We start from the raw sequence: 17,282 nt of genomic DNA, 5'->3' as shown, positions 1-17,282 counted from the left end.
TCCTCCTTCTTCTTTTTCTTCTTCTTCTTCTTCTTCTACTACCCCTAAAGCAAGTAGTAACCTTCTTCTTCTTCTACTACTCTAAAGCAAGTAGGAACAAGGGGACTTCCGCCCCCTTCTTCTTCTTCTTCTTCTTCTTCTTCTTCTTCTTCTTCTTCTTCTATCCCTAAAGCCAGTAGGAACCTTCTTCTTCTTCTGCCCCTAAAGCAAGTAGGAACAAGGGGACTTTTTCCTTCTTCTTCTTCTTCTTCTTCTTCTTCTTCTTCTTCTTCTTCTTCTACCCCTGAAGCAAGTAGGAACAAGCGGACTTCCTCCTCCTTCTTCTTGAATGAATGAATGAATGAATGAATATATACTTTATTAATCCCCAAGGGGAAATTTCGTGTCAAGTAGCAGCCATTTACACAGAAAATAAGATAAGATATAAAAACAACAGGGATGAAAGATGTATAAGATATATACAATAATAATACTAATAAAAATAAAGATAAAAATAACAATAAAATAAAAATAGCTGGATGAAAGAAAGAAGAACAGAGTACTAATTTAGGTATAAAATTAAATAAAATTAACTTAAACAGTAGAAGTGCAAGAGTGCAAGTATGTATGTGCATATTAAGTGTGTGAGGTGTAAATAAAATAACAGCAACAACAAACAATAGGAGAGTGCAAAAATGCAAATAATGTATGTAATATAATATGTGAAGTGTAGATAACCATAAACATGTACAGTGGTTAATCCACAGAGGATCCGGCAAGTGGTTACTTGTTGTAAAGTCGTATTGCCGTCGGCAGGCATGTTCTCCTGTAGCGGTCCTTGTTGCAGCGGAGCGTGAGGAATCTCTTGGAGAAAGTGCTCCGCTGACCCTGCAGTAGGTGGTAGAGAGGGTGGTCCAGATTGTCCAATATGGACAAAAGTTTCTTCAGCGTCCTCCTCTCCACCACCTGCTCCAGAAACTCCTGCTTGCAGCCGATGATGGAGCCGGCCTTCTTAACTAGCTTGTTAAGTCTATTGGTGTCACCGGCTCCAATGCTGCTCCCCAGCAGACGATGGAGAAGTACAGGGAGCTGGCCACAACCGACTGGTAGAACATCTCCAGCATCTTGCTGCACACACTGAAGGATCGAAGCTTCCTCAGGAAAAAGAGTTGACTCATCCCCTTCTTGTAGACAGCGTTGACGTTGGCCTTCCAGTTCAGTCGGCTGTCGATGGAAACACCCAGGTACCTGTACTCCTCCACTATGTCCACGTCCTCTCCCAGAACACTCAGAGGTCTAAGAGCAGTTGTCTTCCTCCTGAAGTCCACCACCATCTCTCTGGTCTTGGCCACGTTCAGAAGCAGGTGATTCTCACCGGCCCACTTCACAAAGTCACTCACCACTGCCCTGTACTCCTCCTCCCGTCCATCCCTAATACACCCGACCACTGCAGAGTCATCAGAGAACTTCTGCAGATGGCATGACTCTGTGTTGTACTGGAAGTCCGTGGTGTACAGGGTGAACAGGAAGGGAGACAGAACAGTTCCCTGTGGGGCTCCAACATCACTGACCACCGTCCCAGACAGCACACGGCCCATTCTGACAAACTGTGGTCTGCCTGTGAGGTAGTCTTCTTCTTCTTCATCAGTCATTTTAAATTATCTATTTACTCGTTTTGTCAAAATGAAATGTTTGATGAATGTAAATAATTATTATATATATATAAATTCTGCTTGCATGTGTTTTTATGTTCCATCTTTAATCTGCAATGTTGTAGTTTAAAGGTATTTCATCACATGCCTCTTTGTTTACGTCTCCATGCTTCCATGGCAACTGCGTGTTTAATGTCACATTGCGTCACGTTAGGAGGTAATATTCTGACTACAAGTGGTTAGGAAAGGACGTTAGGAGGTAATATTCTGACTAAAAGGTGGTTTGGAAAGGATGTTAAGAGGTAATATTATAAAAGTGTTTAGGAAAGGACGTTAGGAGGTAATATTCTGACTAAAGGTGGTTAGGAAAGGACATTAAGAGGTAATATTCTCAAGGTGGTTAGGAAAGGACGTTAGGAGGTCATATTCGGACTAAAAAGTGGTTAGGAAAGGACGTTAAGAGGCGATATTCTGACTAAAAGGTGGTTAGGAAAGGACGTTAGGAGGTAATATTCCGACTATTCCACCGCAGCCAAGCCGTGGGCTTTTATTTTGACAGGGCTACGGGACCCGGATGTGCCCGACAGTACTTCCGGGGTCTCTGCGCTGCTCGTCGACATCTGGATCGTCTCTCAGCGGTCTCGCGGGTTTGCGTGATGGCGGTCTGTGCGAGTCCGTGCGGGTCCCTGCTGCTGGCTCTGGCCTTGCTGGTCTCGGCGGTCCCCCCTCTGGCGGCCTGGGACGCGGATCTGGAGCTGCTGGACCTGGTAGAGGAGTTCCCGCAGAACTTCTACCAGTTCCTGTCCGTGGACCAGGTCTGCTTACGGTCTCCATGGTTACGAGCACCTAGCTGAGGTCGCCACGTGCACAGGGATGCTAAGCTAGTTAGCATCTGGTCCCAGTTCACCATTTAGACTGGCAGCTAACGGTTAGCGCAGGCTAACATCTGGGAACCCGGATGTAGTTGTAGATTTGAGACGCGTGTCTCCTGCAGGGGGCGGAGCAATACACCGGAAGTCACAGAAACAGTGACTTCCGGTTAGATCTGTAGGCTGCTTGTAGTTTACAGACCTCGTTCTGATTTATTCATGTGTTTGTAAATACATATTTATGTAGAAATGTGTGTTTATCAGCTTCCTTTGTTCTTTTTATGTGAAACACTTTGTATAAATAAGCTTTATTATTATTATTATCTCCACACAAGCTGATTGGCTCTCAGATCTGACAACAAATACCAACATGTTTCTGTGTACTTGTAATTTTTAAGCCTGGATTGTTTAAATATTACAACAACACAGACAAAGTTCTCCAAAACATGTCCGTTGTCAAATCCAAGAGCCAATCAGCAGCCAGGTTTTTCCCATCATGCACTGGGCCATGCAGTTGGTGAAGAGTGACTGTAGGTACACAAAGTAGAGACTGTAGGTACACAAAGTAGAGACTGACTCTGTTTGTTGAAATGGTTCTGCTGAAAAACAAACGGATGAAGACACTTCCCAACTGTCTCTCTCTCTGCCTGTCTTATGTCGTGTTCACACCAAAACAGTTGCGAATTTTCGCAACGCCACTTCGCCTATATTGCGCCGCAGGTGAAAAATTCGCTCTGTGGTTAATCCGTTTTTTCGCAACCATCACTGGGGAAAGGGGGCAGGGCTTATCTCTGTGTCTTGAAAACATTTACTATTTCCTTCATCCACCAGGTAAATAACCACTAGTTCTGCTTTATACTTGTTGAGGAAGTCCCACACACGTCGGGACATCAACCGCCCCGTGTCTGGGTTCATAACATTATCCGTAGTCGCACACAGCTCCGACTCCTCCAGGACGAGTGTGTGAGTGAAGCCGCTTCCAGCGCTCCTTCAGGACCAGCAGTTTCATTCAGTAACGGCGGTGATGCCGGGCGGAGCTTCTCAACGCTGATTGGCTTTCGCAACTCCGCGTCATGCGAATTATTCGCTGGAGTTGAAATATTTGAACTCCGGCGAAAAAGCGGAAAAGCGGAGTTGCGAATATTTGCAACGCCGTTTCACCTCTATCGTGACGGCCGGCGGAAAATCCGCTTTTTCGCAACCTAACGCGTCTGTGCATTGACTTAACATGTAATCTGGACGCGCGAATATTTCGCAACTGTTTTGGTGTGAACACGGCATATCTCTCTCTCTCTCTGCATGTATGTCTAACTGCCTCTCTCTCTGCCTGTCTAACTGCCTGTCTCTCTCTCTCTCAGGATGCTGCAGCAGTGGACATAAAGAAGGCGTATAGACGGCTGTCTCTTTCTCTGCATCCTGACAAGAACAAAGATGAAAATGCTGAAACTCAGTTCAGACAAGTGAGACCCATTCTCTTCTTCTCAATGATGTTGATCAGGAGTATCACTAAGTAACATACATCTACAAAGTGTTGCAGCCAAGGTCCAAACTACTGCTGTCAGTAACATTGATGTTTCTGAAGCATCAAAACAGAACTACGAGGATTCAGTCTTTGTCTTTGTTTTTTAGCTGGTGGCCATTTATGAAGTCCTGAAGGACGAGGAGAGACGAAGCAAGTGAGTCTCACTGTTCTGCATCCAGACCTCTGTAGCTAGTCCTTATGCCCTGTTCACACCAAAACAGTTGCGAAATATTCGCGCGTCCAGATTACATGTTAAGTCAATGCACAGCCGCGTTAGGTTGCGAAAAAGCGGATTTTTCGCCGAGCGTCGCGATAGAAGCGAAACGGCGTCGCAACGCTGCTTTTTCGCCGGCGTTCAAATATTTCAACTCCAGCGAATAATTCGCATGACACAGAGTTGCGAAAGCCAATCAGCGTTGAGAAGCTCCGCCCGGCATCACCGCCGTTACTGAATGAAACTGCTGGTCCTGAAGGAGCGCTGGAAGCGGCTTCATTCAGACACTCGTCCTGGAGGAGTCGAGCTGTGTGCGACTACGGATAATGTTATGAACCCAGACACGGGGCGGTTGATGTCCCGACGTGTGTGGGACTTCCTCAACAAGTATAAAGCAGAACTAGTGGTTATTTACCTGGTGGATGAAGGAAATAGTAAATGTTTTCAAGACAGAGATAAGCCCCGCCCCCTTTCCCCAGCGACGGTTGCGAAAAAACGGATTAACCACAGAGCGAATATTTCACCTGCGGCGCGATATAGGCGAAGTGGCGTTGCGAAAATTCGCAACTGTTTTAGTGTGAACACGGCATTAGACCTCCTCAGACCTCTGTAGCTAGTCCTCAGACCTCTGTAGCTAGTCCTCAGACCTCTGTAGCTAGTCCTTAGACCTCCTTAGACCTCTGTAGCTAGTCCTTAGACCTCCTTAGACCTCTGTAGCTAGTCCTTAGACCTCCTTAGACCCCTGTAGCTAGTCCTTAGACCTCTGTAGCTAGTCCTTAGACCTCCTTAGACCTCTGTAGCTAGTCCTTAGACCTCTGTAACTAGTCCTTAGTCCTCTGTAGCTAGTCCTCAGACCTCTGTAGCTAGTCCTTAGACCTCCTCAGACCTCTGTAGCTAGTCCTCAGACCTCTGTAGCTAGTCCTTAGACCTCTGTAGCTAGGGTTAGACCTCCTCAGACCTCTGGAGCTAGTCCTCAGACCTCTTTAGGCCTCTGCAGCTAGTCCTTAGACCTCTGCAGCTAGTCCTTAGACCTCTGCAGCTAGTCCTTAGACCTCTGCAGCTAGTCCTTAGACCTCTGCAGCTAGTTCTTAGACCTCTGTAGCTAGTCCTTAGACCTCCTCAGACCTCTGTAGCTAGTCCTTAGACCTCTGTAGCTAGTCATTAGACCTCCTCAAGTCTCTGCAGCTAGTCCTTAGACCTCTGTAGCTAGTCCTTAGACCTCCTCAGACCTCTGTAGCTAGTCCTTAGACCTCTGTAGCTAGTCATTAGACCTCCTCAAATATCTGTAGCTAGTCCTTAGACCGCTTAAGGCCTTTGCAGCTAGTCTTTAGGCCTCTGTAGCTAGTCCTTAGACCTCTTTAGGCCTTTGCAGCTAGTCTTTGGGCCTCTGTAGCTAGTCATTAGACCTCTTTAGACCTCTACAGCTCGTCCTTAGACTTCTTTAGACCTTTGCGGATAGTCTTGAGACTTCTGCAGCTAGTCCTTAGACCTCTTTAGACCCCTGTAGCTAGTCTGTAGACCTCTTTAGCTAGTCCGTAGACCTCTTTAGACCTTTGCAGCTAGTCCTTAGACCTCTTTAGACCCCTGTAGCTAGTCCGTAGACCTCTGTAGCTAGTCCGTAGACCTCTTTAGACCTTTGCAGCTAGTCCGTAGACCTCTTTAGACCTCTTTAGCTATGGTGTTTGTAGTTAGTTCTATATACATATAATGTGCATGTTTTGCAGGTATGATGATATCCTGGTCAACGGGCTTCCTGATTGGCGGCAGCCAGTGTTCTACTACAGACGCGTGAGGAAGATGAGTAATGCAGAGCTGGCCTTCCTCCTCTTCCTCATCCTCACTGTGGGCCACTACGCTGTCATTTGGTCCATATACCTGGAGAAACAGCTGGTGAGACACAGCAGCACTCATTCCCCCAATCACAGTTGGCCTGGCCATGTGATGTGATTACTATCCCCATGTGTCCAGGACGAGTTGCTGAGTAAGAAGAAGAAAGAGAAGAAGAAGAAGCTGAGCTCCAGACCTGCAGAGGAGCTCAGGTGTATTGGCCAAGATCGCACCGACAGGTACAGCTATGACATCACTAGACTAACTGTTTATTTGGTTTGTATGTTTTTGTTATTGTTTGTGTGTTTTTTGTTTCAGAGTTCAGGATCGGCCACACTGGCAGGACATCCTCCCTCTGAAGCTGAGCATCTGGCTTTACCTGTCCATCAAAAACCTGCCACAGACCATCCAGGTACTCTACCTGTCCATCTCTTTATCTGTCCATCAAAAACCTGCCACAAATGAGCTACAGCCTAACAGTCAGATTTCACCTTTTTGCCATCAATGAAGAATGTGATGAAGCAGAAGTGTATTAGTATAGCACCTTTCATTCAGCTTAGTAGAGTTTAAAGTGCTTCACAGATGACGGATGAGCCCAAACCAGGATGGATAGAACCGGTGTGGACCGTGAAAACAGAAAAGACAAAAGCAATTTAGCAAGTTAACAAGTCAATAGTATGTTTTAAATGTACGTCCTTCCAGCAGAATGTTGCATCAGAACTGGTGCATCATTTTATGGGTCTTGGCTCGGTTGTGAAGAAATGTCTTGAATACTTCCAGCTAGATGAAGTTTGGTAGGCGTAGTATCACGTGGAGCCATACTGAAGGTACACCGGTCATTTTTCATTTAATTTGCTGTTTTTTTTCATTGGCCATTTTAACACTCTCTTTAATGACCTTTTATGGTTAAAGTGGGTGTGTGAAGCAGATCCAGATTATTTCCAGGTTGATTTTTGATTTGTAAACTGGAGTTTCTCTGTTTTAGGAGGTAAAGCAGTACTATGAGGACTACCAGCAGATGAAACAGCAGCAGAGGGAAGAAGCTGAAGCTGAACAGGAAGTTGTAATAAGTAAATACTTTTTACATAATTTGCTTCAAGCAGCTTCCATTTCTTTTCATGTTTTTTCAAACTGTTTTTGTCTTTAATGCTTTCACACAGAATGTGAGCTTCCACACCACGAATTTAGATATCAACCAATAATGTGCAGAACGGTTTGAGTTGCACCTATATTTACTTTAATGTTTATATGTATGTAAACCTGGAGGCTCTGTAGTCTGAACCATGACTGTAAACTCTATTGACAAAGGCAGCGCACACCAGATCCACCGTTCTTGGCACCGCTAAAAGGGTGCCATCCAGGCGCTAAAGGGTGCCATCCAGGCGCATCCAGGCGCTAAAGGGTGCTAAAGGGGCACTAAAGCACCTCTGCTTTAGTGCCTGGATGACACCCTTTAGCGCCCGGCCCGCCGAGTATTATAACATTAAAACATTATTTATTTATTTTTTAATGTTTTTTTTTTTTATTTGAAATAATTATAAGTTATAGTAAAGACCGCTGTAGCGCTTCTCCGTTCACACACATGAAAAGCCTAAAAGAGCGCTGTGCAATAAATAATCATTAAGAAACATTGATGCTGGTCTGTTGCCATCATTGTGCTTTGGGAAAGTCAAGTCGGGAACAGAGAGGCGTTACAGCAGTTTTTACGTGCCGTGCGGACCGCTGCCTGCCGAGTTCTGCTGAACTAGAGCGCACACACAACACTTGCTGTGCTGCTGGTCCATTCCACCCTGATCCCACAGACAAGGGCGACACCACAAACCACTGAAAAACTCCACTTCTTAGCGGTCAGAATCCTTTTTAATTATGTCGTAAAGCGTTAACTTTAGAAGCATTACTCATTATTCAAAGCCGCCACTTTTCCGCCAAGCATGCTAACTATGCTAGCCAACAGTCAACGACAGAAGTACTACTAACCCCCTAACCCTAACTAAGAGGTTGGCAGCCAATTTAAAGAGTCAGCAAAATATGGGGGACCACAGGCTCCCCACCTTTCCTTTGGCTCCAATAATCTGTTTTACCAGATACTCATACTCTCATGTGGTCTGCATTTGGGTCCTAAACATTGTCCTCCCGTGACAGGTTCACACAAACACTCTCCATCTGATACTGGCCCGGCCCGTCTGTCAATTTTTTTTCTTTCAATGTGGCCCCTGAGCCAAGGGCCAAGGTTTGCTCACCTCTGCACTAAAGGGTGTCATCCAGGCACTAAAGGGTGTCATCCAGGCGCATCCAGGAACTAAAGGGTGTCATCCAGGCGCATCCAGGTGCTAAAGGGTGCCTTGGTATCTGACGTGGTATCTGAGGACCCGGGAATGGGATCTGGCTGCACACCCTGCTTACTGGCTGGGGGTCCCTACTAGAGTAGAGTAGAGGGGTTGCCTTTACCTCAGTTGTTTTTAGGGTAGAGGGGTTGCCTTTACCTCAGTTGTTTTTAGGGTAGAGGGGTTGCCTTTACCTCAGTTGTTTTTAGGGTAGAGGGGTTGCCTTTACCTCAGTTGTTTTTAGGGTAGAGGGGTTGCCTTTACCTCAGTTGTTTTAATGGGAACTGCTGCATATTATACCTTTTTAGACCAGGGGTGTCAAACATACGGGCCGGGTCCGGCCCACCAGGGGGTCTAGTCCGGCCCGCTGGCTAATTCTTAAAATAGAAGGGGGAAAAAAAAAAACTAGGACTCAAACCACTGATCCTCTGCTTGAAAGTCAGGCATGCAAACCATTGAACCACAGTCGCAACTGTTTTGTTGTCTGACATTACTACACATATTGCTCAACAGCAAGGGAATCTGCAGAGGAGAGCCCAGGCAGTTAAACAGTGGGCTGATGTCTGCATTTTTGGTCTTTATGTTTCTAGTTTATTGTAGAAATACCTTTTAAAATAGGGTTTATCATGCAAATACCTAAATAAATATTGTTATTATGATTTGACTGGTCCGGCCCACTTGAGATCAAAATGGGCAGCATGCGGCCCCTTCACTAAAATGAGTTTGACACCCCTGTTTTAGACTGTAAAGTCACAGATATATGATCAATGTCTCGGACTGATCCAGACTCGGCTCCGTCACCCGACGATGTTTGGTTGTATATCCTGTGAAAACTCTTGAGATGTGTAATTTAACTTCCTGTCCATTGTCTGTTCAGAAGAGAAGAGGCCAAAGGTCAAGAAGCCGAAGGTGGAGTTTCCTGTTTATGAGCTGCCGTCAGAGAACCTGACTTGCCAGGGTTACGACCAGGCCACGTCCATCGAGGAGATTGAAGACCAGATGGATGACTGGCTGCAGGACCGTGGAGCTGCAAAGAAGAAGGTCTGATATTACTCTGATGGGTTGGGTCTGGTCTTCTCATGAGACTAAAACAGAACATCTGATGGAGCACACATGTTCTAATCACTGATCTCATACATGTCATCAGAGGTTCAGTCTACAGGTGTGACAGATCAGTGTTTCCCCTAGGTTTACAGCTTCATGGGGGGGCATACTACATAGTGGTACCTCACAGTACTAGTGACTCCATCTGTGCTTTTATAAACAATAGAATAAAGAGCATTGCAATCTCTTTCAAGTAAACAGATCGCTCCATCAGACAAAAAAAAGAAAAGTGCTATCACTGTTTTAAAAATTAAAATAAAGTTAATCAAAAAATAACTAATATTGAGTTACTAGTAAATATCTTATTGTGGAAAACAATTGGCTATTTTCTAACTTTTAAGCACAAGGCGTGGAGTCGCACAGATCATCAGTAGGCTCGTTCGAGATGATGAAATTCTTTTTTATGTGTAATTGTCAGAGGTGTCAAGTAACGAAGTACAAATACTTTGTTACCTTACTTAAGTAGAAATTTTGGGTATCTATACTTTACTGGAGTATTTATTTTTCAGACGACTTTTTACTTCTACTCCTTACATTTTCACGCAAATATCTGTACTTTCTACTCCCTACATTTAAAAATAGCCTCGTTACTATTTCATTTTGGTTTGTTTTCACTCCGGCTCGTCATCGTTCAAAAACACACACAAAACCTCTCCGCCCCGTTGCCCACAGATACGTGTGCGCGCACACAGGTGAGCGCTGAGCACACACACACACACACACACACACACACACACACACACACACACACACACACACACACACACACACACAGAGAGAGTTGAGAGAGTTGAGAGAGGCCGTATCAAATCTACAACCCCGTTTATAACATATGTGTCGAGGAAAGCAGCTCACTGCTCCACTAATACTGATACAACCTGATGGCTCACATATCTGCACTCATTCTGTTTTGTTTGGCAAAAAAAATTAAAAGCTTATTGTTTTCCACAATGAGCTATTTAGTAGTAACTAAATATGAGTAATCTTTTGCACAGATAGAACTTACACAAAACATTGTCTGATGGGGCAATCTGATTTACTTGAAAGTGATTGCAATTTTCTTTATTCTGTTATTTATAAAAGCACAGATGAGTCACACAATTATGTTATTTACAGAAAAAGTTTGAGAACCACAGCTTTAAGTGTTTGTGTCGGAGTCACCGCCGCCGCCTATTTTGCACTATTACAATACTTATAGGCAACTAGTTATCATGTCTTTCGCTCCATGAAACGCATGTTAATGCTCAGTACACATATGGTACTTTAATGTATTTGCATTGTAATAAAATGTGATCATTTTAAATGGGCATATATGCAGCTGAAACGGGCAGCCTAGTGCATCCCACATTTTTCAACATAACATTTTAAAACATTATAGTCATTATGGCCTTCATAAAAATGATTGTTTGGGGGAGGTGGGGTAGTGCACTATAGGCCCCTGAGATGCGGCTTAAGAGTTTGTCCTTAATGGAAAAAAAACATTCCCCTTACATTACTTTTACTTTTATACTTTTAAGTAGTTTTTAAACCAGTACTTTTACTTAAGTAAAAAGCTTGAGTTGATACTTCAACTTTTACAGAAGTATTTTTAAACCCTAGTATCTATACTTCTACTTGAGTAATGAATGTGAATACTTTTGACACCTCTGGTAATTGTAATACTTAACACTGAATTGTTGACTATTCATCTCATGTTTAATCTGAAAACATATCTTGTGTGGTTGTTTATACACTTGCATTTATATAACAAATCTAAACCAGTAGTAATGTATTTCACAGGCAGACATTAAAAGAACAAAGGATGCAGCAACACACACATTTCTACATAAATATATATTTACAAACACGTATGAATAAATCCAAACGTGATCTGTAAACTACAAGTAGACAAAAGTTCGGAATTAACAGGAAGTCATTTTTTCTGTGACTTCCTGTGTTTACTTTGAAGGCAGCCTAAAACTGTCCGACTTGACCACAGTTTGACAACACCTCCTGCTGCGGCCGCTGCTCTCGTCTGGATCCCAGGCGAGAGCAGCTCTAACGAACGAGCCGTGTCACTGCGGTTGCGCACGCAGCCGCTCCACAGGCCCACCGGGCTGCTTTGAACCGGGGGTTTTTGCCAAGGCGTTTTTGAAGCGGCTGCACTTTTAAAAGTCGCGTCTGATGTAATCGCGCTGATAGCTTAAAATAGTGACAGCGTAAAGCAGCAAATCCCGGTGTGAAAAGCACGCAACATATTTTTCGCCGCTCTCTCTCTCTCTCTGTCTGCTGTGTCTCACCTGTGTACATCGGGGCGGAACTCCGCCGTACGCGACAGAGAGAGCAGAGAAGTAGACGCGACCATGTATCTACAACCTGTCGTGTAGATGTGAATAACATACGGCCGTTTAGTTTCTTTAATAACAGAACAAGGTGTAGACCTGTTCTATAGGAAAGAGCACCTTAAATGACTTCTGATATCTGGTGTTCTAAAACATTACAGGGGGGCAGTGTTTTTTTTCATGGGGGTGCCCCGCCCACCTATTAAAACGGTAGGGGAAACACTGCAGATGATGTCACTGTCTCTTTATGTCCTCAGGCTGCAGACTGGACGGACGACGAGCTCAGCCTCCTCAGCAGGTTGATGGGTAAATTCCCTGGAGGATCTCCGGGTCGTTGGGAGAAGATTGCTCATGAACTTGGAAGATCGGTGTCTGATGTAAGCCTGTTCATACTGGTTTAAACCCAGTTTGAATGGTTGAGATGGATATCCGGTCCCATAGAGGGGGTCAGAATCTGTTGGGTTCAGGTTCTGATTGAGCTGCATGAGGCCGTAACCGTACCACAGCTCCGGAGTCTACCGGGACTAGGTTTCAGTTAACAGGATCCAATGTGCTAATCAGAACAGAATAGGAGTTTTTTTATTGTTTTCTGTTTTGATGGGAGCCGCTGAAGAAACATCGTACTCTGACAGAACAAATATTAAATGATGACTGTTCCAAAACATAAGAAACTGACTGAATCTGTTCTCTTCAACAGGTGACAACTAAAGTCAAACAGGTGAAGAACAACGTGAGCCACACCTCAGGTAAACTCAACTGAGGTTCTACTGTCAGTATCATGTCCACCTGAGGTTCTACTGTCAGTATCAGGTTCTACTGTCAGTATCGGGTTCTACTGTCAGTATCGGGTTCTACTGTCAGTATCCGGTTCTACTGTCAGTATCGGGTTCAACTGTCAGTATCAGGTCCACCTGAGGTTCTACTGTCAGTATCAGGTTCTACTGTCAGTATCATGTCCACCTGAGGTTCTACTGTCAGTATCAGGTTCTACTGTCAGTATCCGGTTCTACTGTCAGTATCGGGTTCAACTGTCAGTATCAGGTCCACCTGAGGTTCTACTGTCAGTATCAGGTTCTACTGTCAGTATCATGTCCACCTGAGGTTCTACTGTCAGTATCAGGTTCTACTGTCAGTATCGGGTTCTGTTGTCAGTATCGGGTTCTACTGTCAGTATCAGGTCCACCTGAGGTTCTACTGTCAGTATCAGGTTCTACTGTCAGTATCGGGTTCTGTTGTCAGTATCGGGTTCTACTGTCAGTATCCGGTTCTACTGTCAGTATCAGGTTCTACTGTCAGTATCAGGTCCACCTGAGGTTCTACTGTCAGTATCAGGTTCTACTGTCAGTATCGGGTTCTGTTGTCAGTATCGGGTTCTACTGTCAGTATCCGGTTCTACTGTCAGTATCGGGTTCAACTGTCAGTATCAGGTCCACCTGAGGTTCTACTGTCAGTATCAGGTTCTGTTGTCAGTATCCGGTTCTGTTGTCAGTATCATGTCCACCTGAGGTTCTACTGTCAGTATCAGGTTCTGTTGTCATTATCATGTTCACCTGAGGTTCTACCGTCGGGTCTAGTTAATCTTGCGGTCTGTGTTTTAGGTCTGGTGAAGCTGTCGGATCTGAAGGGAGCTCCTCTTCCTGTGAGGCTATTTCCTGTTTCTGACCGGCTGATGACTCAGAGAGGGTTCTATGAGGAGGAGGAAGAGGAGGAAGAAGACGAAGCAGCTCCATCTGTCAGGAGGAGGAACAGGAAGTCAGCAGCAGCAGACGAGGTGAAGGTCAGAGGCCATCGCCAGAGAGACTTTGACCCTACAGCGGCAGTGGAGGAGGAGGAAGAGGAGGAGGCGGAGCCTCAGGAGAACAGAGAGAAGGCGGACCCCACCGTCTGGACGCAGAACCAACAGAAACTGCTGGAACTCGCTCTGCAACAGTTCCCCAGAGGAACAGCAGAGCGCTGGGATCGCATCGCCAAGGTGGTCCCTGGGAAGACCAAGGTGAGACTACGTGGAGGCAGGCTTTCCTTTAGGGCCATCTTAGACTCTACCTGAGGCAGGCTTTCCTTTAGGGTCACCTTAGACTCTACCTGAGGCAGGCTTTCCTTTAGGGTCACCTTAGACTCTACCTGAGGCAGGCTTTCCTTTAGGGTCATCTTAGACTCTACCTGAGGCAGGCTTTCCTTTAGGGTCACCTTAGACTCTACCTGAGGCAGGCTTTCCTTTAGGGTCACCTTAGACTCTACCTGAGGCAGGCTTTCCTTTAGGGTCACCTTAGACTCTACCTGAGGCAGGCTTTCCTTTAGGGTCACCTTAGACTCTACCTGAGGCAGGCTTTCCTTTAGGGTCATCTTAGACTCTACCTGAGGCAGGCTTTCCTTTAGGGTCATCTTAGACTCTACCTGAGGCAGGCTTTCCTTTAGGGTCATCTTAGACTCTACCTGAGGCAGGCTTTCCTTTAGGGTCATCTTAGACTCTACCTGGAGGCAGGCTTTCCTTTAGGGTCATCTCCTTACTCTATCTCTAAGGCTGAGTCCTACAGAGGAAACTCATCTCCTTACTCTATCTCTAAGGCTGAGTCCTACAGAGGAAACTCATCTCCTTACTCTATCTCTAAGGCTGAGTCCTACAGAGGAAACTCATCTCCTTACTCTATCTCTAAGGCTGAGTCCTTGTTATGAATGTAGGGGAAAAAATCCCGAAATGCTGTTCACCTCCCTGCCTGAGGCGGGGGGGGGCGGGTGATATGTTAGGCCGTGCTCTTTGTTCCTGCAGGTGACTAACCCTAACCCTAACCCTAACCTGGGGAGGCCGTCGCTCTCTCTAGCTTCCAACTGGGCCATGCTGCACAACAGGGATTCTTGGGTGGTGGGGTTTAGAAAGGGTGTTGGTAGTGGTAAGAAGCCTTTTTTGTTTAACCATGTTTTCTCCTGTTTTTGGGTAGGGAGATAGGTAAGACATCTGTACTTTCTATGTTTCTTTTGTGGGCTAGGGAAGTTAGATTACAGCCACAGATGGTTTTGTTTGTTATTTTTTGGCCAGGCTCACCCTGAAGAATTTATGACGCCGGGTGAAAAATAAATTGTCATTGTACCTTACCTCTGCAGCATTGGTCCTAATTTGGGAGGTGGGGAGACCCGTCCGTATGTTACGCTCAGGCTCCCCTAAGCCGGGCGTAACAGTCCTACAGAGGAAACTCATTTTGGCCGCTTGTATCCGAGACCTCGTTCTTTGGGTTTTGACCCAGAGTTCGTGACCATAGGTGAGGGTTGGAAGGTAGACCGACCAGTAAACTGAGCGCTTCTCCTTTCGGCTCAGCTCCTCTTCACCAAGATCTCTGGTACAGCTCCTGTTTTACTGCTGCAGCCGCACTGATCCGCCTGTCCGTCTCCCGCTCCACCTTACCCTCACTCGTGAACAAGACCCAGAGATACTTGAACTCCTTCGCTTGGAGTAGGCAGCGTATATTATCTGCCCGCTTGCTTGTGGGATTATATTGACTACTGGAAGTGTCTCTCTGCATTTGACACTCACTGGTGAACCCCCAGTTAGTTGGAGCAGTGACTCTCTCCTAACCCGAGGTTGCAATCCACGGTTTTCCGGCAGAACCATAAACTCTGACCTGGAGGTTCTGGCTCTCATCCCGACCCCGGTCCTGCTGGAGTCTGGTTCTTAAGGAGCCAACGGGACCACATCGTCTGAAGTCCTGTCCATGAACATGGAACAGGACTGGGGACGAGGTCGACCCTGGAGGTCAACGCTCAGGTCGAGGTGTTTGACGAGAACGGAGACGAGTCCTTTATGGGATGTAGAGGGTCATTAGTAATGTTCACCAGCGCTGTCCTGTAGCATTAACATGAAAGACCTTGGTGTGTGTGTGTGTGTGTGTGTGTGTGTGTGTGTGTGTGTGTATATGTATGGATTGTTATGTATGTTTGTATATATTGAACTGATGTATTGTTTCTGTCGTTTATTTTTCAGGAGGAGTGTATGATTCGTTATAAAATGTTAGCGGAGCTCGTTCAGAAGAAGAAACAGGCTAAAAGCTGATTAAAGGTAACGACCTGACGTCGCCTCCTCCTGCTGTGACCGCTGACCTCCTGACGGGTGCGCCACCTGGCGGGTGACCGACCATGTGACATGTCAAATGTCAGCAATGTTTTATTTCTCTCTCCAGGTGAGCTCCCTCCCGATTGGACAGAATTAGTTTTGTTTGTTACGTGGCGTCTCACCTTCTCAGGTGTTTTATAATTGATGTGTCAAAGGAAGCAGGAAATTAGTTTGAACCCACCTGACCTCTGACCTCATAGCTTCATGTGCCTTACTCCATACAGCATGCTGTCAATCAACCTGTTCAACTACTCAATAAAAAGTATTTATTATCTCATGCGCTTTGTTTCATTGTCATTTAAATGTTTATACATGATCTATTTTCTTGTATAGTGATTATATCTACAATCAACACATTATAACGGGTATGCTGCTGATTCTAGTCAAATAATGTAATGCATGTTTATCATGCTTATCTGAGATAAGTCCAGCAGCAGCTTCACTGCTCTAGCAGCAGCTTCCCTGCTCCAGCAGCAGCAGCAGCTTCACTGCTCCAGCAGCTTCACTGCTCCAGCAGCAGCAGCAGCTTCACTGCTCCAGCAGCTTCACTGCTCCAGCAGCAGCAGCAGCAGCTTCACTGCTCCAGCAGCAGCAGCAGCAGCTTCACTGCTCCAGCAGCTTCACTGCTCCAGCAGCAGCAGCAGCTTCACTGCTCCAGCAGCAGCAGCAGCTTCACTGCTCCAGCAGCTTCACTGCTCCAGCAGCAGCAGCTTCACTGCTCTAGCAGCAGCTTCCCTGCGCTAGCAGCAGCAGCAGCAGCAGCAGCAGCAGCTTCTCTGCTCCAGTATGTCCCCCCCCACCCAACGCCTAGTCCCAGTGTCCCTCCGCTAAGGTCCAGTCCCAGTGTGCCCCCATAAGGTTCCAGTCCCAGTGCCCCCCACCCCATAAGGGTCCAGTCCCACTGCCCCTCCCCCCCCCCAAGGGCCCAGTGTGTGTCCCCCTAAGGCCTAGTCCCAGTGTCCCCCACTCCCCCTAAGGCCTAGTCCCAGTGTCCCCCGCAAGGTCCAGTCCCAGTGCCCCCCCCCACCCTAAGTTCCAGTGCCCCCTCCCCTAAGACCCAGTCACAGTGCCCCCCCCCCAAGGTCCAGTCCCAGTGTGCCCCCATAAGGGTTGCTTCCAGTGAATCAAAGACTAAAAAGGCAGATGTTATATTTCCATAAGCAACTTTATTATTACAGTTTTTATCAGTCAGAACTTCTTTGCTTTCACATAAAACACATTCAATGACGACAACCTGAACAACACTTTGTGTTAAATGCTAACACATTGTTTTCAAAACTGTTAAAAACACGATAAAAAGAGAACGATGGCACGTTAATGTAGTAACTCTATTGAAATATATAAAATATCAGAATATTCACAATGAAA

General features: G+C 45.9%; 1 protein-coding gene across 1 annotated transcript; it reads left to right on the top strand.

The window, feature by feature from the left end:
- The first annotated feature begins 2,277 nt into the window (after window positions 1-2,277).
- dnajc1 (DnaJ (Hsp40) homolog, subfamily C, member 1) lies at window positions 2,278-16,185 on the top strand. Its single transcript, XM_079216489.1, has 12 exons — window positions 2,278-2,446; window positions 3,859-3,960; window positions 4,130-4,176; window positions 5,961-6,126; window positions 6,205-6,302; window positions 6,382-6,475; window positions 7,049-7,133; window positions 9,265-9,428; window positions 12,070-12,189; window positions 12,510-12,558; window positions 13,411-13,805; window positions 15,786-16,185. Exons 1-12 carry the CDS (start codon window positions 2,288-2,290, stop codon window positions 15,852-15,854), a joined length of 1,548 nt encoding a protein of 515 aa, XP_079072615.1. The 5' UTR covers window positions 2,278-2,287; the 3' UTR covers window positions 15,855-16,185.
- Window positions 16,186-17,282: the final 1,097 nt, after the last annotated feature.

Source organism: Taurulus bubalis, assembly GCF_910589615.1.
Source record: "Taurulus bubalis genome assembly, chromosome: 4".
Taxonomy (NCBI): domain Eukaryota; kingdom Metazoa; phylum Chordata; class Actinopteri; order Perciformes; family Cottidae; genus Taurulus; species Taurulus bubalis.
This window is presented reverse-complemented; position numbering and strand designations above follow the sequence as displayed.